Source organism: Dreissena polymorpha, chromosome 6 (genome assembly GCF_020536995.1).
Source record: "Dreissena polymorpha isolate Duluth1 chromosome 6, UMN_Dpol_1.0, whole genome shotgun sequence".
Classification (NCBI taxonomy): Eukaryota; Metazoa; Mollusca; class Bivalvia; order Myida; family Dreissenidae; genus Dreissena; species Dreissena polymorpha.
The window spans coordinates 67,572,312-67,596,251 of NC_068360.1; the positions used below are offsets into that span (position 1 = coordinate 67,572,312).

The 23,940-nt window shown below is 35.8% G+C and overlaps 2 protein-coding genes across 2 annotated transcripts in view; one reads left to right on the forward strand and one right to left on the reverse strand.

Moving 5' to 3' along the window:
• LOC127833374 (60S ribosomal protein L8-like) overlaps positions 1-23,940 on the reverse strand; it is a 368,912-nt gene that overhangs the window by 29,642 nt on the left and 315,330 nt on the right. The window lies entirely within an intron of this gene.
• The window catches only part of LOC127833366 (UDP-glucuronic acid decarboxylase 1-like), a 52,267-nt gene that overhangs the window by 1,177 nt on the left and 27,150 nt on the right, over positions 1-23,940 (forward strand). Inside the window, exons 2-6 of the mRNA XM_052358577.1 lie at positions 6,576-6,618; positions 7,716-7,838; positions 8,774-8,831; positions 12,241-12,421; positions 23,130-23,234. Coding sequence (XP_052214537.1) covers positions 6,576-6,618; positions 7,716-7,838; positions 8,774-8,831; positions 12,241-12,421; positions 23,130-23,234 — 510 coding nt within the window. The remainder of the gene's footprint in view (positions 1-6,575; positions 6,619-7,715; positions 7,839-8,773; positions 8,832-12,240; positions 12,422-23,129; positions 23,235-23,940) is intronic.

Sequence of the window (23,940 nt, forward strand, 5' to 3'; positions counted from 1 at the left end):
TGAAAGATGCTTTTCTGTTATGAAAAGGATAAAAAGTGATTGGCGATGTTCACTAAGCACTGAAAGGATGGACCAATTAATGCGAATCTCTATCAGAGATAATGAGGGGTTCCAGCCACGCAGAGCTGTGAATAGGTGGTGGATCAGTGGCAACAGTAGCAAAAGGCCAGATGTCGCCCCATATGGACCGAGGCATTAACTTTGGATGATATAACTGATATAAAAAAAAATACTCTTTACACTCAATTGTGTTACAATGTTGCTTTGAAGTTTTTAGTTAAAATAAACATAGGTCCATCCTTTCAGTGCTTAGTGAACATCGCCAATCACTTTTTATCAACCAAAGGATGCATTATTATGAAAACTTGTATTGCGAGTTGGAAATAAAAAATGCGAGTTGAAATATTAACAACTAGCAATTTTTTGCGAGTTGAAAAAAAAAAGTAATTCAAGCCCTGTAAAACATCGTAATAAACACAATACCTGCGGTCAATACCTGCTATCATCAACATCCATTGGTGAGTAATTTATGCAGAAATACTCAAAACCAAATCTTAACACAAAAACCATTATCAAACTGAAAGACAGAGTTTTGAATTGACTATTCGCTATATCTTACAGAGGTTCGTTTAATGTACAGAAACATATAATAACAACCTATTTGGAAACAGTATGACCTTTATAAGTTGTGGCATGGCAAAGATTTTAACATAAAATCAATGTATTTTTCCTGTGTGACCAGCAAATTTCCACCCTATGAAATAACTAACAACATCAAACCATTGCTTTGAACATGTATAAGTTTTTCGATGCACAAAAACAGATGGAGCCAATACCAAGGAGGTGGCGCTAATGACAGGAAGTGGCGCCAATGCACTGTTTAAGCTATTTTAATTTTTGATGCCGATCAAACAATTTTTGTTTCGTATTCCAGGTTGAGTGTTCAATGTTTTTTCTTAATTTGATCATAATGAAATATAATAAAAAAAATAGGTCTACATAATTATGAAGAAACATGTGTTGCAACAAGATTTTTAAATTTCTTGGATTGAATATATACAGTACAGCCAACGCGGAACAAACATAATCCGCGGCTAGGTCACGGCCAGAAATTTAGTACGCGGCGGCCGTGTCAAGTGTTCACGCGGCGTATCGCAGAGGCATTCGGCATCGATCCGCGCAATGACGCCAAGTCTGTTTTAACCTCGTGTACTTTCGCTGAGTAAATCTGTCGCATACATACGCGGCGGATTGAGTGAAAAGATATACACCTACATGTACATTTGTGTAGCATAGAAACCTAGATTTACGCTACTTTCATATTTATTATTTTCACATTTTAGTAAGCGATATGGCACGTAATGTGTTTAACAAATTATCGTTGAATAAATTACGCACAATGTTAATGTTTCGTTCGATTCTGAAATGAGCTTTATTAAATTTGTAATCCGAAACACGCTTCCGAATTTTAATGCTTATGCGACATTAACAAATTCTAGCGTCAAATAAACAGTGCTAAAATATCCTTTGTCTCCATAAAATGCGGGCAAAAATCATGCAGACATGTTCAACGTTGCACGGAAAGTTTGGGTGTATTTTGTGTTGTATAAAAACATGTACATCACGTCAGGCGATTTATGCGTGTTCAGTGGAAAAAAACCACCCCGATTGGACGTTATTTCATCACATCTTTAAATAGTAACAAATGCCAAAATGTATTTGATACTTAAGAATAATTGCGAATGTGTGTGTGTCTTGAGCACTTTTATCTTATATTTACCGGAATTTGCTTTAAAACTGGAATATACGGGATTATCGGGTAATGATTAGCGATATCAACTGTATAATATAAACAAAATGTAACTACTTTATATACGCATAGTCAAACAATAGTTATAATAAGCTGATAATTAACAAAACAACAATTAAGTGTTGGTTATTGATGTGGCATCAAACTGCTAATTATCTCAGCTAAAATATAATAGCAAAAACAACAAGCAATTATAAATCCCCCAACTGCTGGAGTCTTGACCACTCGTATGTGCCAAAACATAATTACGTGACATTTATGTATGAAATACATACACTACGGGCCGAAAACAAACTAACTTGGCCAGACACATTAAATATGCTTATATGCTAATACATGTTGTCGTAAAAATTAAACCCAAAACAAATGTTTGTTGATCGTTTAATATAAAGACAATAATCATACGGCGCAATAAACGCACTCAAAGTAATTTAAAGTACTTTAGCCGATTCTAAAAATGACAATGGCAAATGATTATTGGAATTTTATTAATACATGCCCGTGATAATCGTATTTTGTTTTTATAAATTCGATTTTTTTTAAATTTGCATTCTTTTAAAATAATAATTATTTCTATCCGGATGACAGCAATTTCTTTAGAAACGGGAATGCAATCACTAAAAACAAAACAACAGCATGCTTTTTTATTAACTAGTTTATCTATTTTGAATCCGCACACATTAAATTATGATTTTAAATATTATTATAATTGTTCTTTTAAATTTCTTTGACAAACTAATCATTTTAAAAAGATTTTGATTTGAAGATGCGCATGGACTCGGCGTCATGTCGCGGAGCGCGGCTTGCCTCGGCATGTCTCGGCGGACAGATGCGAATCTTCGCGGCGAAATGTGACTTGCCGCCGCATACTGACGCGGCTTCAACGGCAGACTCGGCATCGACTCGTTGCGCCTTGCCGCCGCGGATCGCGAAATATGTTTGTTCCGCGTTGGCTGTACTGTACATGTACTACACGATTAGAAAGAAGCTTGAGTATAATAAACAAAAAGGTAACAATGAAAGGCTTAAGCCGAAGCTATCCTAATTGTTTGCAGATATTAGTCGGAACGAATGGCATATATTGGCCTATTTAAGATTCATTTACCTTTGCCTTTTAGTAAATTAAGCAATTTTAATAGGGGACAAAACCCAGCGTTTCAAGAAGAAGTTATATCTTTTTATTACTTCGTGGATTTTGTTTTTGTATAAACACATTTGTTGTAGAGAACATATTTTGAGAATGTTGAGAATAAAGTTATTAAATTTATTGAATATTACATATTTCAGATTTATATTGTACAATTTGTTTTTCAGGTTATTGACTTCTTAATTGAGTTAGTTACTTATATATATTCACATATTTACATCTTGTTTCTTTTATAGAATGTGTATATGTTCTGTAAAGGTTTGTGTTTAAGTATTTACGTTGAATAATATAAAGAAATATGAAAAAGGAACATTATCTGTCAAATGTACAAATGTAAGTAATGTGATGATTTATATATCGTGCATTGGCGCCACCTCATGTCCTTAGCTCTTACTGCTGGGCATTGGCTCCATCTCTTTTGGAAAAATTCAAAATTATCTAATTGATCTGCAGATGTCAATGTGTGTGCATGCAGCAACTAGTATATGTTGAATACAGTCGTTTGATGTTGTTGGCGAATTAATCTAGTGGAAATTTGCTCGTCACACAGGCACAATAAATTGATTTGCTTTCAAAAACTCCACCATATTGCAACTTATCAAGGTCCTTAAGTTCCAAATGGGTTGTGGTTGTATGTTTATGTACATTTGTGGATGAATAAATATTCGCTGAATCGCACTATATTGCCCGATTTTTTTAATATTGCGAAATATGTTGGAAAAACATACTAGTATAAAGCCTTCTCACCCTGAAAAATTATCCATGAAATTTCAAAACATCGGGTCCTTAGCGCCACCTCTGAAATAGCATTGGCTCATTTATTAATGCATTGCAAAACAAAAGTGGCGCCCGTGATTAACAGCCATGTGTGTGAGAAACTTGGATTAATATCATTATTATGTGACATAACCATGTCAAGTTAGTTGTTTTGATTTGAGCATTATTATAGTGATATTTATATGAGCTGTTGTGTTTATTTATGCCAGAAAATAGTTTATGTTGCTACTGTAATATGACTGATTAAAGTGCCACCTGGAAACTGCCTACATGTAGATTCCAGGCAGCACGTTTCCATGAAATAGCTCGTTGCAACTCCCAGGGACCCTTAGGGTCAATAGCTACTTATGCCACTTCGAGAATTGTCAGGTATTATTCAATGCATTTGACTGTTTACATTCACTAAACATGCCACATATCAAGAATTTATACCAACATACTTTTATAAACTTGTACATGTACATTGATTTCCTTCATAAAGTTCAAAATTTTTGTTTTGTAGCATGACATGATTTTATTGATATACACTGTAGAAGTATCCTTTTTGTTTGATCTTAATTGTGATCATAAATGATTATTACTCCTTGAGTAAACATGATATACAAACAACTTAAGTAACAGGTACTTTAAATTTCTGTCCATGCAAAACGCCTTTGAAGCGCATATAATACAAAATACAGTGATGCTTTATGACAAGATATGCAGTCCTAGGCTACATTTTGATATAATTTTATACATAATTTCATGGACCATGAAATATGTAAGCTTGTTGTCATAAAGGAAAAGACATATTTTTGCTTATTGTTTCTTTGAGAAAACTGTAATAAATTTTAGCATGACTTTTGCCCTGATAAAAATAGCAGCCTATCATATTTTAAGGTTAAAATAGATCTTCAGATTTACTTGTAAGTTAGAAATTGTTATTTATGTTGTATACATATATATAATTACGAATATTCAAAATGGGAAAGGGGATATTTGTAAAATGTATATAAGATTTTCAGCGTCATTTATCTGCCATTAATTTGACATTAGTTATTAATCTATTTGAAGTCTTGCCTGTAGCAACAACATATCCATATTAAAACTTTTTAAACATTTTTAAACATATGTCTCCAATAAGATGGAGGCAATTAATTAATGCAATAGTCAGTCTGTTTCCGATTTCAAAGTATATTGTGGTTATAAAAAAATGTCACAAATGATCAATATACAGTTTGTCAACCAGTTCCGGATAATCAGCAGTACCGATTAATTTGTATTTAATTCTCCATAATGCCCCAATAAAAACAAAATGATAAGTGTCTAAGGTATACATTAGGTAAAGAAATAAATTAACAAAGTTTTAGCAAGAAAGCTTTGTATTATGCTTACAGAGGGATAAATGTAGCAAAATCGATTGGGGAGCACATTTCTTAAATGATATTAACAAAATTGACAACAAAGGGTAAAACCCAAATTTCCCTCTACTCTGTGTTAATGTTACACCAGAAGGTCAATTAAGTGTGTTCCACAAGAAGTTTAAGGTAATGTTTGGCAATAGAAAGGCCTAACAATTTCAGTGTCAGCCCAAGAGGTCGAATATCAAATTTGACCTCACATCACGTTTAAATTCCTGTACACAATGTAAATAACTTTTCCATATATTTATGGATTTTGAAATAACTTGGCTCAAATTTTATGCATAAGACCTCAAGTCACTTTAAAAAAATGTCTCACGAACTTTAAGGTCAAGGTCACATGTAAGAATTCAAAGATCATAAATTATTAAGCCATATAAAACAGCTTTTTCGGACTGTAACTTTGTCAATCATAATGCTATTTAAAGATAACTTACCACAAATTACAACGATGATAAAACATCTTATCGTCGGCCCTACCTCTAAGGTCAACGTCACACCTAGTGGTCAAATGTCCAATTTGCCCATAAAACATCTTACAAATTCTGTCCCAGCCATAACTCTGCCATATATTAAAGGATGATTGTAAAATAATTTGGCACACTTGCTTTTTATCAGCAAACAGTGTGTCCCTGCCTCAAAGGTCAAGGTCACACTTCAAAGATCAAATTTGACTATTCAACAGCTTATTCAGACTCTTTCTATGTCTTTTAGTATGTTATTTCAAGATAACCTGTCACTAATAAGTTATTAGTTATAAGTAATAACAACCATGAGGACATACATTGCATGTTTAAAACCTTTCTCCCTATCTTAAAGGTCAGGGTCACATTAACAGGTTAAAGGTCAAGTTTTCCTATAAAACATCTTGGTCAGACTGCAACGTTTTTATTTATCATTCAGTTTTAAGACAACTTTCCACAAATGACTTACTTGGAGATACAGAGTCTCATGTATTACCTGTTCCATTACATGTACATGTACCTCAAAGGTCAAAGTTCAGTTAGAGGTCAAAAATCAAATTTTGCCATGAAAGGCTCACTTTTGACATAAGCAGAGTTTTGAGACAAAAGTGGAATGTGGAGTTTGCTCTATGGCCACATTTCTTGTTTATTTAGATCTTTTATATTGTTTTCTTACTAAGTTCGTAATTTCTATCAGGTCTTGTCCTAATCAATCTGTATCTGTGAAATGAGTTGATTGCTTTAAAGGCCATCATAGCAAATGTTCAAATAAATGTCTATATTATTAGGAAAATAACGTCAATATGTCCTTAAATGTTCAATACATCTTTCTACTGAAAAACCTGTATTATGAATGCATCAACAATTTAAACCAACTCTAACATCTTAGTCTATTTCATCTATTAACAGAGATAAATACAAACATAGGTATGTATGGTTTTTGAATTTCAATATATTTGGCCATTGTTTCATTTCAGTGTTATATGCCAGGACTTCAGCATCGGAACCAAGAATTGAGCTGTAAGTTGACTTTCTCACAAATCAATTTGTTGAGTCCTAAACACAGTTGTAGACGCAGAAAAACTTTGAGTTGAGACCAAATATCAATGATACTTAGTAGTTTAAACTTTCTTGTAACTGATTTGTTAAATTTTTTGGTGGGCCTGCTTCAGATTTGAGTCAGAATAGCAGTCATAATGGCTGAGTGTAAAATTACACAATGTTTATGCCTGTATGCAGTGCTAAATCATTCATCATGCAATTTAAAAATAATTCACTACAAATGTTCACAATGTGTACCCTATATATTTTGCATTTAAGACCCATGTTTGTAGCTCAAAACTCAATGTCACACTTTCTGGTCAAAGGTCAAACCTGGGCATACAAATTTTGTCTGGACTCACTGAAGTTTCATCATTCATCATGCTATTTTGAAATTAATTAGGGATGTTAGCTGATGGCAGAATTGGAATCCGGATATCTGTACGCGAACAAGAGGGCATTTGTATACCTAATCAACAGGATAATTGCGAGTTTTTTTTTCATTTTACTTTTTAATACAAATATTCGGATAGTTATGTTCAGGTCCATTGATTTTTGGCAAAGTTATGGGCCTTGGACTTAGAAATTTTCTCTAAAATACATGTACCGGTATCTGCTTTGTGGCTTCAAAGTGCAGTGGTGGGCATAGTGTTGGCCAAGCGCAGGTCTTGTTCAACCTCAAAACTCAAGGTCTTGCTTAAATATCAATGTTAAAATATCATATAAAGAACATGTCTAAAAGGCTTACTCTTTTAAGATGATATGTTGTGCATAATGCCTTTTCCTGTGCTGGAAGGTGAAGGTGACATTCATTTTAACATAGAAAGCATGTCATTCTTCACTTCAGGAGTATGTTCATGTATGTCTGGAAGCCTTATAATGCTTACCATATCCTTTGTTAAAAATAATGTACATACCAGGTACATGATTATTCTCATTTATTTTAATAACACTTTATTTGTAGACAGTCAATAAAAGTATTTACTGAATGATTTGCAAGAATTTGCTTTATAAAACAGTCATTGATATAGATTTGCAAAACTCCTTTCAATATGTTCTGATTTCAACCATTATAGCGATGCAAAGCGAGGTATCTATGAGCAGGACATTCCAGACGCCGCCGCTGGGGGGCTGAGTACACAAGACCTGTATCATGAGATAGAGAAACTCAAGGCCAAGATTCATGAACTGGAGAAAGGGTATGTGCAGTTACATGGTTCTGATTAAAGTCAACTTGGGTATTCAAGTTTGTTTCTCAATATTTCCAATAATGCAATTGAACTAGTAAAGCTTTTGATATATATGGCGTTTATCGATTTGGTAAATTTTTATATAGATCATATGTGTTCATTGCTATAAAATTTTGAGAATACATTTGTAACTCAAGGCCAGGATTCATGAACTGGAGAAAGGGTATGTGCAGTAACATGGCTCTGAGTCAAGTCAACTTGGGTATTCCAATTGGTTTGTCAATATTTCCCATTGTGCAATTGAACTAGTAAAGCTTTTGATATATATGGCGATATCGATTTGGGAATTTTTTATATAGATCACATGTGTTCATTGCTATGAAAGATGTTTTGAGAATTTGAAATTGTCTTTCTAAAACGAGTGAGAGGCATCAAATATTGCACTTGTTTATTCTGTTAATTTTATGTGTAATTTCATGTGTTTGAACTCCTTTAACTATTGGGTTGGTATTGCACTGACTTTCACAGATAATTAAAACCTTAATGTGTAAATGATCTGAAAATAAGAATTTTAGGCTGCAACAAATTAATGAACGATAATGGTCCTTTGTTTGTTTTTTCAACTGAATATATAGTGGCCTGAAACTTGTGTGCTAAAACAGCTGAATGTGATGCTGAGCATTATGAACAGAATCTTTACTGAAACCAACTTAAGCCTTTTGTCTGTTGCAGAATATATCATGGATTTGTCTGTATCCAATATGCAGTGTTGAGCATTGAGTGTCTGTGACATATTTCTAGTGTCCCCCTCCAAAAAAAAATTGCATGGGGCAAAAATCATTAAGCAACATAATGCTAAATGTAGGTTGTTCAAAGAGACATATGCAAGTTTTTTTAACTGGTTTGTTTTACTTTCACATGATGTGTTGTACTGGATATTATAGGAGAAAGGTGTATCCTAGGGTGCCTATACTCAACTACAAGGACAGGAAGAGGATTCTGGTATGTACTTCAGTCAATCTTGTGGATGCCAACACTTGAATTAATTAAACAACCTTTGTCTTTAGCGACCACCTGGTGGTTAAAATTGATAATCTGTTGATTGTTTGTGACAAACTTGATTGCTGATTAATCATCAGTTTGACGTAATCAAAGGAAAGTCACTTCCTTTCAAGAAGCCGATAAAATTTGCTTCCTTTGTCAATATCAACATGCTAAACCAATGGCCTAATAGCACGTGCATAACTCAACCTTTTAAATGATTTACTTAGAACAAAGGTGGAGTAAACAGTTAAGTGCTCTACCCGATGGGCTGATATTGAACACGTGGTTCACTCATGTTCATTGTCAATTAGAACTCATAGTTCACGCATGTTCAGTACCAATTATTTGCAATTGTAAATACTTGGCATAAGCTTGATTGAGCTCAAAAACTAGGTCACTAGTTCACATATAAAAACTCTGAATGTTCTAGAAGTCACTTTTTCGGTGCAATCTTCATGAATCAGCTCACACTCTTTCAGAATAGTCAAGTTCCTTTGAGTCTAAGGTGAGGAGGGCCTTAGGGCCCATGTCCCTCTTGTTTTCAAATGAAGATCATACTATCAGCTGACCAACTATTCATATAGGGGTGACCTGCCTTAAGCAGCCATCTGCCGTAAGTGGCCAATTTGACCACAGGCTGCTTAACACAGGTTAGACTGTATGTTACATCAAGTGTCCTTTCGAATCACAATTATGTTATTAGTTTTACATTTTGACAGTCTTCTTTAGTTTCTATTCATTATCATTTTTGTTTCCTGTTGACATTTTGTTTTGAAATCCTCTGGTTTGCACAATTTAAATCAGAACAAAGTAAGCCAGACATCTCATGGCAGTCAATATAAATAAAACAAAAAATGAGGGATTTGTTGATTGTTTCAATTTAAGGGAAGTAACTGTGTGAATGAATTTATACATAATCATTTTTATAATGTCCCTTGTCATTTTGTTAAATGTGTATCTCCATATACCTGTTTGAATTGAAGTAAGGGTATTACAAAAGACAATTCTGGTTTGTGCAATGCTTAATGCCTCCCACTCAATGGGGCAGGGCATAAAAACATGAAGTTTTATTACAAAAGACAATGCTTCATGTTTTTACGCCCCGCCTCATGGAGTGGGAGACATAAAGCATTGCACTTGTCCCTCTAAACATAGGTATACAGTCCAACCCCTACTTCCGGTCACCCCTCATCGCCGGTCACCCCGTGTAGGCGGCCGGTCTGTGCCGCGACCGTCGATAAACACTATATAATGCACCCCTCTTAAGCGGTAACCCCGTTTCTCCGGCAAGCGGCCAGCAATTTTGCATCCCAAATCTTAAATTTCCCCCATATGAGTGGTCACGCGCAAGTAAGTCAGTCATGTACATTGGCAAAATTACACAGACGCAACGGCGAAAAAATCGATACGTACTTCCAGTCTGCGGTTTAGGGTCTGTAGTACTGAAGCGTGATGTGTGATAAACATTTTGACAGCCAGTTTGCAAATTGCAATTTATTAGCGGCGGATTATCGGGTTATCGGGTTTAAAGCAATATGCGACCGTTTGATCTTTTTGTTTCCGCACGTGCGAATATCACCTATTATTACTTGAAAGGAGATTCTTAATTTATAATTTATTATTTGTAGCTCATACTATTTCAAGCACACATTTATGAAAATTATCGGCTAATTAAAAGTTAAAAAGAACAACGAAACTTTTAACCAAAATCAACTGATCTACATGTTCTCTGTGCTACAAAGTTTTTATCCAAAAATCAATACATGCATGCTTTCGAACCATGAGTATGGCGTGACATTGTACATTGGTGCATAATTTTCGCGCGTTTTTGTCGGGACAAAGGAAATACATGATGCTAGAATTTGTAAACGTCTCGTTAACATTAAACAATCGGGAGTGTGTTTCAGATTACAAATTATTATTCTCATTTGGGAATAAAACAAAACATTTATATTTGTTTTATATTTACAATGATTTCAATATTAATTTTGATAAAACCCTTTAAGCGGCGAAAAAATATATTTTTTATAATATTATGCATGAAAAGCACGATTACCAGGAGGATTACACCCGGTTGCTTTTACCAGTCTCTTAAGTAACTGGCCACGATTTTATCGTAAAGGAGATCACTGTCGGGACCAATTAGTGCGGTAGATATTTAAAGCCATAAAACTGCAATAAACCAATTAAATTATCGATTTATAGTGACACGGGAGTTATTAACGCATAACTGATTCACAACTGTTCCCATCTTAATTACATTGGGGCCATACAACGCGCATTGTGTAAACAATGAATCATGAGAATGATTCTTTTTCATTGACTTGATTCTGATGATGATGATATTGATGAGGATTAGAAAGAGGAATAGAATATTTTTTTGAATGAAAATGTTGTCTTATAGCTGATTTTAGAAAGGAAGAAATAAAATTATTTTAAGTCTTTACATTGTTTAGTACATGTACACATATTTACCATTTTGTTTATACAAAAATTGAACAGTTGGCCATGCACTTATCAACTTCAGACTCCCTATGACCCAACCCTCTCTTAAGAGGCCACCCCGCTTAAGCAGCCAATTTGGCTGTTTCCCTTGACTGGCTGCTTAAGAGGGGTTGGACTGTATCTTTAACTACATGTATACTCATGGATCTTGCTCAAACTGTCACAGTTGAATGACCTGAATTTGTAGATAATCTTAAAGGAAGGAGTTTTGGCTTCAATAAGTTTTTTTGCAGAATTATGGCTCTTGTGACCCTGTGTATTATTTCATTACAGAACATATTATCCTGTATTGTGTTTTTAAATACTGTTTAAGTCTTGTTCAGCTTTTCACATTATAATTGTAGCTTATTGGAAAGAAATGTGATTTGACTGAAACCAGTTTGGTCTGAATTATGGCCATTTGTTTTTTGTGTACTGTACAATCTATAGTGGGTATGTCTGTGCCCAAGCATGTGATATGGGGACATCAGTGTATTTGGCAACTTTCTAGTTTAATGAATATTTTCTGTAAGCTTCAATGCTTAAGTATGCTTATATGGGTTGTGTCTGTAGCCATAATGAACGGGTAGGTTTTTTTATGCCCCGGATCGAATGATTGTCCTGTGTGTCTGTCATTGAATGTGTGTGTCATTATATGTGTGTGTCTGTCCCAAAACTTAAACCTTGGTCATAACTTATGCAATATTGAAGATAGCAACTTAATATTTAGCTGCATATTTTGAGTGGTGAAAGGTCATCCTTCAAGGTCAAAGGTCAAATATATGGCTTCAAAGCGGCACAGTAGGGATATTGTGTTTCACAAACACAGCTCTTGTTGTTTTTGTTAAACTCATTGTTTGGTCAGGTATTGTTCTATTTATAGATCACAGGAGGGGCAGGGTTTGTTGGTTCCCATCTGACAGACAAGTTGATGATGCAGGGACATGAGGTGTATGTGGTGGATAACTTCTTCACTGGACGCAAGAAGAACGTGGAACACTGGATCGGCCACGATAACTTTGAGCTCATCCACGCTGATATTGTCAACCCTCTATTTATTGAAGGTAGGTGGAATTATGCATTGATGTTTCAATTACTTTGTTTTATGCTCCCCGAAAATTTTCGGTGGAGCATTTAGTTGCCAGTTTGTCCTTCCTTACTTCCTTCCTTCCATCATACCTTCTGTCACAATTTTGTTACAGATTCTCATGGCGCCTTCAATATTTTACCAATCTCTTACATATTTGGCATGTAAGTACCTTGCATGGACCTCTACTTTTAGATGCAGTTTGAGGTCACTGGGGTCAAGTTCACCGAAGCTAATAATAGATTTTCTCAAGGTCATGTACTTTAGTGACCATAGTGTAATTTGGGTTGGAGTTCCATTTTTAAGAAATAGTGAGTGTATACTATTATACATTATTGTCATTAATTATTATTAATATCTGTTTACTTTATCATGAACATAAGGGGAGCATCCATCGTTTTCAACGATACTTCTTGTTTAGCTTTAAATGTATTCTCCTATTTTATTTGAAAAGCTGCACAATTCCAAAATTTGGAAATATAGTTGAATGTTCACCCCAAAGAAGAATTATGTAAGAGGAATTAAACATGTTCTTATATTCATTTTTAGCTCATCTATTTCTTGAAAAAAAAATATGAGCTATTGTCATCACCTTGGCGTTGGCGTTCGGTTAAGTTTTGCGTTTAGGTCCACTTTTCTCATAAAGTATCAATGCTTTTGCATTCAAACTTGGTACACTTACTACCATGAAGGGACTGGGCAGGCAAAGTTAGATAACTCTGGTGTGCATTTTGACAGAATTATGTGCCCTTTTTATTAGCTCACCTGAGCACAACGTGCTCATGGTGAGCTTTTGTGATAGCCTTTTGTCTGTCGTCCGTCGTGCGGCGTCAACATTTGACTTGTTTACTCTCTAGAGGCCACATTTATTGTCCAATCTTCATGAAATTTGGTCAGAAGATTGGTCTCAATGATATCTTGGATGAGTTCGAAAATGGTTACGTTTGCTTGAAAAACATGGCTGCCAAGGGGCGGGGCATTTTACCTTATATGGCTATATATGGCAATAGTAAAATCTTGTTAACACTCTAGAGGCCACATTTATTGTCTGATCTTCATGAAACTTGGTCAGAAGATTTATCCCAATAATATCTTGGACGAGTTTGAAAATGATGCCTGTTGGTTGAAAAACATGGCCGCCAGGGGGCGGGGCATTTTTCCTTATATGGCTTTAGTAAAACCTTGTTAACACTCTAGAGGCCACATTTATTTTCCAATCTTCATGAAACTTGCTCAGAAGATTTGTCCCACTGATATCTTTGATGAGTTCAAAAATGGTAACCTTTGCTTGAAAAACATGGCTGCCAAGTGGCGGTGCAGTTTTCCTTATGTGGCTATATATGGCTATAGTAAAATCTTGTTAACACTCTAGAGGCCACATTTATTGTCCAATCTTCATGAAACTTGGTCAGAAGATTCATCCCAATGATATATCTTGGACGAGTTTGAAAATGATGCTGGTTGGTTGAAAAACATGGCCGCCAGGGGGCGGGGCATTTTTCCTTATATGGCTATATAGAGTAAAACCTTGTTAACACTCTAGAGGCCACATTTATTTTCCAATCTTGATGAAATATGGTCAGAAGATTTGTCTTAATGATATCTTGGATGAGTTGGAAAATGGTTACGTTTGCTTGAAAAACATGGCCGCCAAGGGGCATTTTTCCTTATCTGGCTTTATAAGGCTATAGTAAAATCTTGTTAACACTCTAGAGGCCACATGTATAGTCCGATCTTCATGAAACTCGGTCAGAAGATTCATCCCAATAATATCTTGGAGGAGTTCAAAAATGATGCCAGTTGGTTGAAAAGCATGGTCACCACGGGGGCAGGGCTATTTTCCTTATATGGCTAAAGTAAAACCTTGTTAACACTCTAGAGGTCAAATTTATTTTCCGATCGTCATGAAACTTGGTCAGAAGATTTGTACCAATGATATCTTGGATGAGTTCGAAAATGGTTTTGGTTGCTTTAAAAACATAGCCACCAGGGGCGGGGCATTTTTCGTTATATGGCTATATATGGCTATAATAAAACCTTGTTTACACTCTAGAGGCCACATTTATTGTCCAATCTTCATGAAATTTGGTCAGAAGATTGGTCTCAATGATATCTTGGATGAGTTCGAAAATAATTATGTTTGCTTGAAAAAAATGGCTTCCAAGGGGCGGGGCATTTTTCCTTATATGACTATAGTGAAATCTTGTTAACACTCTAGAGGCCACATTTATTGTCTGATATTCATGAAACTTGGTCAGAAGATTCAGCCCGATTATTTCTTGGAGGGGTTTAAAAATGATGCCGGTTGGTTGAAAAACATGGCTGCCAGTGGGTAGGGCATTTTTCCTTATATGGCTATAGTAAAACCTTGTTAACACTCTAGAGGCCACATTTATTTTCCAATCTTCGTGAAACTTGGTCAGAAGATTTGTCCCAATAATATCTTGTTATCTAAGGTGAGCGACTTTGGGCCTTTCAGGCCCTCTTGTACTTAGAAAATTGAAAATTTTGTTTAAGTTTTGTGTTTAGGTCCATTTTATCCCTTGAGTATCAAAGCTTTTGCTTTCATACTTGCAACACTTACTAACTATCATAAGGGGACTGTGCAGGCAAAGTTATGTAACTCTGACTGGCATTTTGACGGAATTATGGACCCTTTATACTTAGAAAATTGAAAATTTGGTTAAGTTTTGTGTTTTGGTCCACTTTACCCCTAAAGTATCATAGATATTGCTTTCATACTTGAAACACTCACAAACTATCATAAGAGGACAGTAAAGGACAAGTTGCATAACTCTGGTTGTCATTTTTACGGACTTATGGCCCTTTTTTGACTTAGTAACTTTGAATATATGGTTAAATTTTGTGTTTAGATCCACTTTACTTCTAAAGACAGAATTATGTGCCCTTTTTATGTCCCCCACTATAGTAGTGGGGGACATATTGTTTTTGCCCTGTCTGTTGGTCTGTCTGTTGGTCTGTCTGTTGGTCTGTTTGCGCAACTTTAACATTTTGCAATAACTTTTGCTATATTGAAGATAGCAACTTCATATTTGGCATGCATGTGTATCTCATGAAGCTGCACATTTTGAGTGGTGAAAGGTCAAGGTCAAGGTCATCCTTCAAGGTCAGAGGTCAAACATATATGGCCAAAATCGCTCATTTTATGCATACTTTTGCAATATTGAAGATAGCAACTTGATATTTGGCATGCATGTGTATCTCATGGAGCTGCACATTTTGAGTGGTGAAAGGTCAAGGTCATCCTTCAAGGTCAGAGGTCAAACATATGTGGCCCAAATCGCTTATTTTATAAATACTTTTGCAATATTGAAGATAGCAACTTGATATTTGGCATGCATGTGCATCTCATGGAGCTGCACATTTTGAGTGGTGAAAGGTCAAGGTCAAGGTCATCCTTCAAGGTCAGAGGTCAAATATATGTGGCCCAAATCGCTTATTTTATGAATGCTTTTGCAATATTGAATATAGCAACTTGATATTTGGCATGAATGTGTATCTCATGGATCTGCACATTTTTAGTGGTGAAAGGTTAAGGTCATCCTTCACAAGGTCAAGGTCATCCTTCAAAGTCAAACGTCATATAGGGGGACATTGTGTTTCACAAACGCATCTTGTTATACTTAGAAAATTGAACATTTGGTTAAGTTTTGTGTTTAAGTCCACTTTATTCTTAAAGTATCAAAGCTATTGCTTTTATACTTGCAACACTAACTAACTATCTTAAGGGGACTGTGCAGGCAAAGTTATGTAACTCTGACTGGCATTTTGACGGAATTATGGACCCTTTATACTTAGAAAATTGAAAATTTGGTTAAGTTTTGTGTTTTGGTCCACTTTACCCCTAAAGTATCATAGATATTGCTTTCATACTTGGAACACTCGCAAACTATCATAAGAGGACAGTAAAGGACTGTTGCCGCATAACTCTGGTTGTCATTTGTGGTTAAATTTAGTGTTTAGATCCACTTTACTTCTAAAGTATCAAGGCTATTGCTTTCAAACTTCAAATACTTTCATGCTATCATGAGGGTACTGTAACTGGCAAATTGAATTTGACCTTGACCATTGAATGACCTTGACTCTCAAGGTCAAATTATTAAATTTTGCTAAAATTGCCATAACTTATTTATTTATGATTAGATTTGATTGATACTTTGACAAAACAACACTTACCGTAAAAACCCAGTCATAAGTCTGCCCGCTCATAAGTCGGGGGGTAAAAAATGATACGAAAATCGGAGATTTTGAATATGTCCAAGTCATAAGTCGAGTCAGAAATTGTCCATCCACGAATTTCATAAACAGACGCCATTTTAGATGTACGGGAAGTTTTTATTCTATACATAGACCATGATGTCATTATAGCCCTGTGCGATGTAGACATAGTGGGCACATGTTTTATGTACTTTGTGTAATATAATCAGTACGATATTTAGGAAATCGAAAACAATAGATAAAAAATATAGACAAGCAAATCATTATGAACCACATAAAAACAAAATCAACAACATAGGAAACCAAGACGTATATGCATGTACATTATAATTTACACAACAACGACATACGAAACCATAATCTCGCGTTTAGCAGCACTATTGTTATTTGATTGCTCTGCAAATTCTATCACGCGTATTTTAAACGCATTGTCATACGCATGGTGTTTGTGTTTTCCAGGCATTTTCACAAATCAAATGTGTTAGTCAAATTAATAAATTATTATTATAAAGTTTGCACAAAATTGTCCACGCTAGTAATAATCCACAAACTTTTAATCCAATGACACACTGTGATCACTGTAATCAAATCTTTGCACTTTTAATCTGACTATCAAAACAATTGATTACTTCCTGGGTAAAACACGTTTTTATTACAATGATTGACATAACCATTAGACCGCTAACTTCACCTTTGTTCTACATAACAGTTAAAAAGGCGGAGCTATGCACGTGCTCAAACATAATTGGACGATTACTCGCAATTGGTTAAACATGTCGCTTCACAAATTAAAGGAATCTTATTTTATCGGCTAGAAGGGTGATGCTTTATGGCTTCTTGACAGAAAATTGCTTTCCTTTGATGATGTCAAACTGTGAATTCACACAGGTTGCCAATTATCGCTAGACTTTAACAATGACCTGATCTTTTGTTTACACATTCAGTTATAAAAAACACCTGCTAACATAAAAACTTTGGATTAAATTATGAAAATATAAACAATTGAAATGTTGCAAACTGTGGTTATATTAATTGGTAAGTATCAGTTAAAAGACAACATTTCATGTGTCGTAAATCAACAGGTTTTTTTTTTTAAAACAACAACAATTGCAGCGGGGATCAATCTTCGTTGAATTTCATTAATATTTTTTTTCATGGTTGACCTCATAAGTCGATACCGTAATTATGCCCCCCTTCGAAGAAGAGGGGGTATATTGCTTTGCTCATGTCGGTCGGTCGGTATGTCGGTCCGTCCACCAGGTGGTTTCCGGATGATAACTCAAGAACGCTTGGGGCTAGGATCATGAAACTTCATAGGTACATCGATCATGACTCGCAGATGACCCCTATTGATTTTGAGGTCACTAGGTCAAAGGTCAAGGTCACAGGTGAAGGTCACAGTTACTGGAAATAGGCATTTTAAGGATTAAGCATGGTTCAAACAAGGGGGACAACTACGGTTTATGCATGTTCTTTTTAGTACAGATTTGCCTCCCTTTAATTCATTCAAAATCTCATTTTACAGCAGAGATTCCAAATCTGACCTGTAAATGAGCCCCATATTTACTGCCAGTGCTAGGTTACCTTTTCCCATTTGATCATTCTTAAGTATTGGTATTGTAATACTGCTACTGCTGCTGCTACTGCTACTACTACTACTACTACTACTACTACTACTACTACTACTACTTCTACTACTACTACTACTACTACTACCGTAGGTTTCCACGTATAGCGCGCTCCCGTGTATAGCGCGCAGGCTGTATTTTAAATGCAAAAATGGAGAAAAAAATATTTAAAGACAATAAAACCACCAAATCGGACCGAAAATGGCCGCAATTTTACTATTGCACAATCCAATAATCCGGGGCATTGGAAAGCTTAATTAAGCATTCAAAATAGGAAGCGTCATTATGATTAGGAGCATGGGTTGCATAGCAGTATACTTTTCTGACAATTTTGTAATTTTCTAGCAAAAGATTAACAGTCCACGTGCATTTCGTGAAAAGCGTGAGAAAATAAGAATTAGTGTACATCGTGTGATTTGACCACGGGGAAAGCATGGGCATTGCCGGTAAATTTGAATGTCGCATGGGAGACAGGGATACAGTTGTTGAGGTACACCACTGTTGAACGTTCAATATTTATACACACAAAATGCAATTGCATATCATCATGTTCTCAAGTGTCAATCAGTGACTCAAATGTCAATTAGCGTCTTAACAAGTCGTGGCGCATATTACTCAATAACATCTGCCAATTACGAAGTGCAAAATGACCCTCTTTCACACCTACCGTTACCTGCAAAAAAGACCTCGTTCGCACCTACCCTTGCTTGCTCTCCGGAATGTCGACAACAATCCCCATCGGATTTCATCAATAATGAAGTGTAAAAACACAAACAAAGAAATGTCCGCAAGTTTATTCAAACAAATTTATTTTTGACCAAAACTTCTTCTACCGCGTTCATATCTACCATTAGCGACTTCTTGTTGTTTTGACAATGGCCCCTCAGTCTGTACGATTATAGGGTGGTAGTTTTCTGGAAAAAAACATGGCGGCCATTTTTATTATTTACGATTACACAACTTATTTTTTCCCAATTTAGCAGCCAGGATAGCGCTGTATCAATGTATAGCGCGCATCAGCTTTTTAATTTGAATTTTGGAGGTAGAACACTGCGCGCTATACGTGGAAACCTACGGTACTACTACTACTACTTCTACTACTACTACTACTACTACTACTACTACTACTACTACTACTACTACTACTACTACTACTACTACTACTACTACTACAACTACTACTACTACTTCTACTACTACTACTTCTACTACTACTACTACTACTACTACTACTACTACTACTACTACTACTACTACCACCACCACCACCACCACCACCTACTACTACTACTACTACTACTACTACTACTACGACTACTACTACTACTACTTCTACTACTTCTACTACTACTACTACTACTACTACTATTACTACTACTACTACTACTACTACTACTACTACTACTACTACTACACCACCACCACAACCACCACCACCACCACCACCACCACCACCACCACCACCACCACCGTTCACAGTGACAAAAAACGTATTCACACAATGGCTGCTACTACAACGTATAGCCATTATAGGGGGGCATGCATGTTTTACAAACAGCCCTTGTTTTAATCAAATTTTGGAGGTAAAAAATCTCGACTTATGACTGCGTTTTTACGGTACCTGACATACCACAATAGACTCCACCCAAACCATCCCCCACGCCCCCCCCCCCCCCTCAAATCCCCCCCCCCCCCCAAAAAAGTTTTTTTGTTTTAAAGATCATCTAATAAATGACCACCACACCCTCACACAATACCCTGCCCCCCGCCCCCCCCCCCCCCCCAAGTTTTATTTTTTTATTGAAACATTTTTTTTTAGCTCACCTTTCAGGAAGTGTCATGGTGAGCTTATGTGACCGTGTGATGTCCGGCGTCCGTTGTGCGTGTGTGCGTCCGTCAACAATTTGTTTGTGTAGACAGTAGAGGTCACAGTTTTCATCCAATCTTTATGAAATTTTGTCAGAATGTTTATCTTGATGAAATCTGGGTTTGGATTGTATTTGGGTCACCTAGGGTCAAAAACTAGGTCACTGGGTCAAAAACTAGGTCACTAGGTCAAATAATAGAAAAACCTTGTGTAGACAATAGAGGTCACAGTTTTGTTCCAATCTTTATGAAATTTGGTCAGAATGTTTATCTTGATGAAATCTGGGTTGGGATTGTATTTGGGTCATCTGGGGTCAAAAACTAGATCACTAGGTCAAATAATAGAAAAACCTTGTGTAGACAATAGAGGTCACAGTTTTCATCCAATCTTTATGAAATTTAGTCAGAACGTTTATCTTGATGAAATCTGGGTTGGGATTGTATTTGGGTCATCTGGGGTCAAAAACTAGGTCACTAGGTCAAATAATAGAAAAACCTTATGTAGACAATAGAGGTCACAGTTTTCATCCAATCTTTATGAAATTTGGTCAGAATGTTAATCTTGATAAAATCTGGGTTGGGATTGTATTTGGGTCATCTGGGGTCAAAAACTAGGTCACTAGGTCAAATCATAGAAAAACCTTTGAGACAATAGAAAAACCTTGTGTAGACAATAGAGGTCACAGTTTTCATCAAATCTTTATGAAATTTGGTAAGAATGTTTATCTTGATGAAATCTTGGTTGGGATTGTATTTGAGTCATCTGGGGTCAAAAACTAGGTCAATAGGTCAAATAATAGAAAAACCTTATGTAGACAATAGAGGTCACAGTTTTCTTCCAATCGTTATGAAATTTGGTCAGAATGTTTATCTTGATGAAATCTAGGTTGGAATTGTATTTGGGTCATCTGGGGTCAGAAACTAGGTCACAAGGTCAAATCATAGAAAAACCTTGTGTAGACAATAGAGGTCAAAGTTTTCATTAGATCCAAATGAAATATGGTCAGAATGTTTATCTTGATTAAATCTGGATTGGAAAAGTATTTGGGTCATCTGGGGTCAGAAACTAGGTCACTAGGTCAAATCATAGAAAAACCTTGTGTATACAATGGAGGTCATAATTTTCATCTGTTCTTAATGCGTCAGGTGAGCGATTTAGGGCCATCATGGCCCTCTTGTTTCATTTTTGGAAGATAGTGCAATAAATGACCACACCCCCACACTATATACCCTCTCCACTCCACCCCTCCCTCCTTTGTGATTGAAATTGAGATAGGTCCCTTCACCTTTAAAAAGAAAAATACATGAGCGGTCTGCAACCGCCAGGCGGTGCTCTTGTACTAAATATAGTCATAATCACATGAAGAATAAAGGCAGCATTGAATTGAAAAATGCAAAAATGGGTTATTACAATATAGTTGGTTCTTGTGAGAATTTTTACATTACTGTAAACAAACAAATTTGTTGAATTGATATCCCCTGCCAAGTAAACTTTGTTTTATGGAATGGTGCAATTGTACTGATATGCAGTAGAATCATTAATTGTAGGGTAATAATTAATAGGTTATAATTAAGTGTAGGGTAGTTGTTTTTTATGCATTGCAATTCTCCTCATTAATATATACACACCCATGAAGTTTCATGTTGAAATCTTGTAGCATATCTGAGATAAAGCCTCGAATAGTGACATCATTAAAAAACAAGAAAGAGCAATAACTCTTAGTTAAGAAAGTGACGGTTTATGGTTCTTGTGCATGGCACTTCTTCCCATTGATTTCTACACATCCATGAAATTTCTTGTTGAAATGTTTTATCTTATAGGAAATATAGCCGTGAAAAGTTTTATCATACAAAAACAATAAAGGGCAACAACTCTTATTTTAGAAAGTGAAGGGTTATGGTTCTTAAGCATGGCACTTCTGCTCATTGACATCAATACACTATGGAGCTTCATTTTGAAATCTTTCATGGTATCTGAGATATAGCCCTGAAAAAATTCATTACACAAAAAAATACAACGGGCAATAGCTCTTATTAAAGAAAGTGTAGGGTTATGTGCACGGCACTTCTCCTCATTGCTATCTATACACCTATGAAGTTTCATGGTGATATCTTATATAGTTTCTGAGATATATACCTAAAAAGTTGTGTGACAGATGGACGGATAGGCCCTATTTTTCATCCCTCCGTCTTTGGCTTATGATAAACAACACAAGTAAATATGGAAAGTAAAGATGAAAAAGGAAAAAAGTATATTATACTCCTGCAAAAAATACAAGTTATATCAATCGGTAAAATACAATTGCTCAGAAATAATTCCCATATTATGCTACTCGCTAGTCTTCCCATTGTATTACCATACTAGCCGGACTACTATTAATGATGTCACTTTGAATGCAGAAAATTATAAGAGCATTCTTGGTTAATTATGAACGCTTGAACTCATTTTTTTAACTTAAATGATTCAAAGTTGTATATAATAAAAGGAATATTACACAAGTCAATTGTTACAAATGTTTATATCAGTCTCATGGCTTGCACTATTTCGTATCACATTCGAGGCTCCGCCTTTCGTGAGTTACGTCATCACACTAGCCACTCAACTGATACAAACTCTTGGAACAATTGACTAGCGTAATATTCCGTATGTATTTCATATTATGGTTCTGTATTAATTGGGCCTAGTTTTGGGAAAACAGGCTAATCAGGGACAACACTTTCCACTTATATGATATTTATTATGTTGTATCTTTAAGGAAACTCTCTTCTTATTGAAAATCTGGTTAAGGCAGAAAGTGCCATTCCTGATTAACCTATTTGGACTGCACTGGCTTTTCTAGAAAGACACTTAAGCTACATGCATAAAACCCAGTTTTCCCTCAATGTGGCTTTATTCAAGATTATACAAACTTGACCATTGTGAGCTGACAGTGCCTGTTGTCTGTATTCCAGTGGATCAGATCTACCACCTGGCCTCCCCTGCCTCGCCCCCCAACTACATGTACAACCCAGTGAAGACACTGAAAACCAACACCATCGGCACCATCAACATGCTCGGTATGTACTGTGCCTGCAAAAAGAAATGACACATGTTGTGATCATCGATAAAACCTTGCAGGTGAATCAGAGGTATAATGTACATGGTGTGTGGTTAAAAACAGAACTTAATGATTACCTTTTTTTATTCAATAAATATGGACTCACAATTTTAAAGTTTATGCATGTCAAAAGTTTCTGTTTACTTGTACTTTTCCTTCAGTACATGTACTATGTACTCTAGATTGTGTTTACCTTTCCTTCAGTACATGTACTATGTACTCTAGATAAGTAAAAAGATCTTAGGATTGGAGTGTTGTTAGCTGTATATAGAGCGAGACGTATTGATTTTTAGCTCGGCTGTTTTCCGAGAAAACCCGAGGAATTGTCATAGCCAGCTCGTCGTCCGCCATCCGCCGTAGGCGTTGTGCTAAAACCTTAACATTGGCTCTAAAATCAAAGTGCTTCCACCTACAACTTTGAAACTTCATATGTAGATGCACCTTGATGAGTTCTACACGCCACGCCCATTTTTGGGTCACTAGGTCAAAGGTCAAGGTCACTGTGACCTCTAATATAAAACTTGAACATAGGCTGTAAAGTCAAAGTGCTTCCACCTACAACTTTGAAACTTCATATGTAGATGCACCTTGATGAGTTCTACACGCCACAGCCATTTTTGGGTCACTAGGTCAAAGGTCAAGGTCACTGTGACCTCTAACATAAA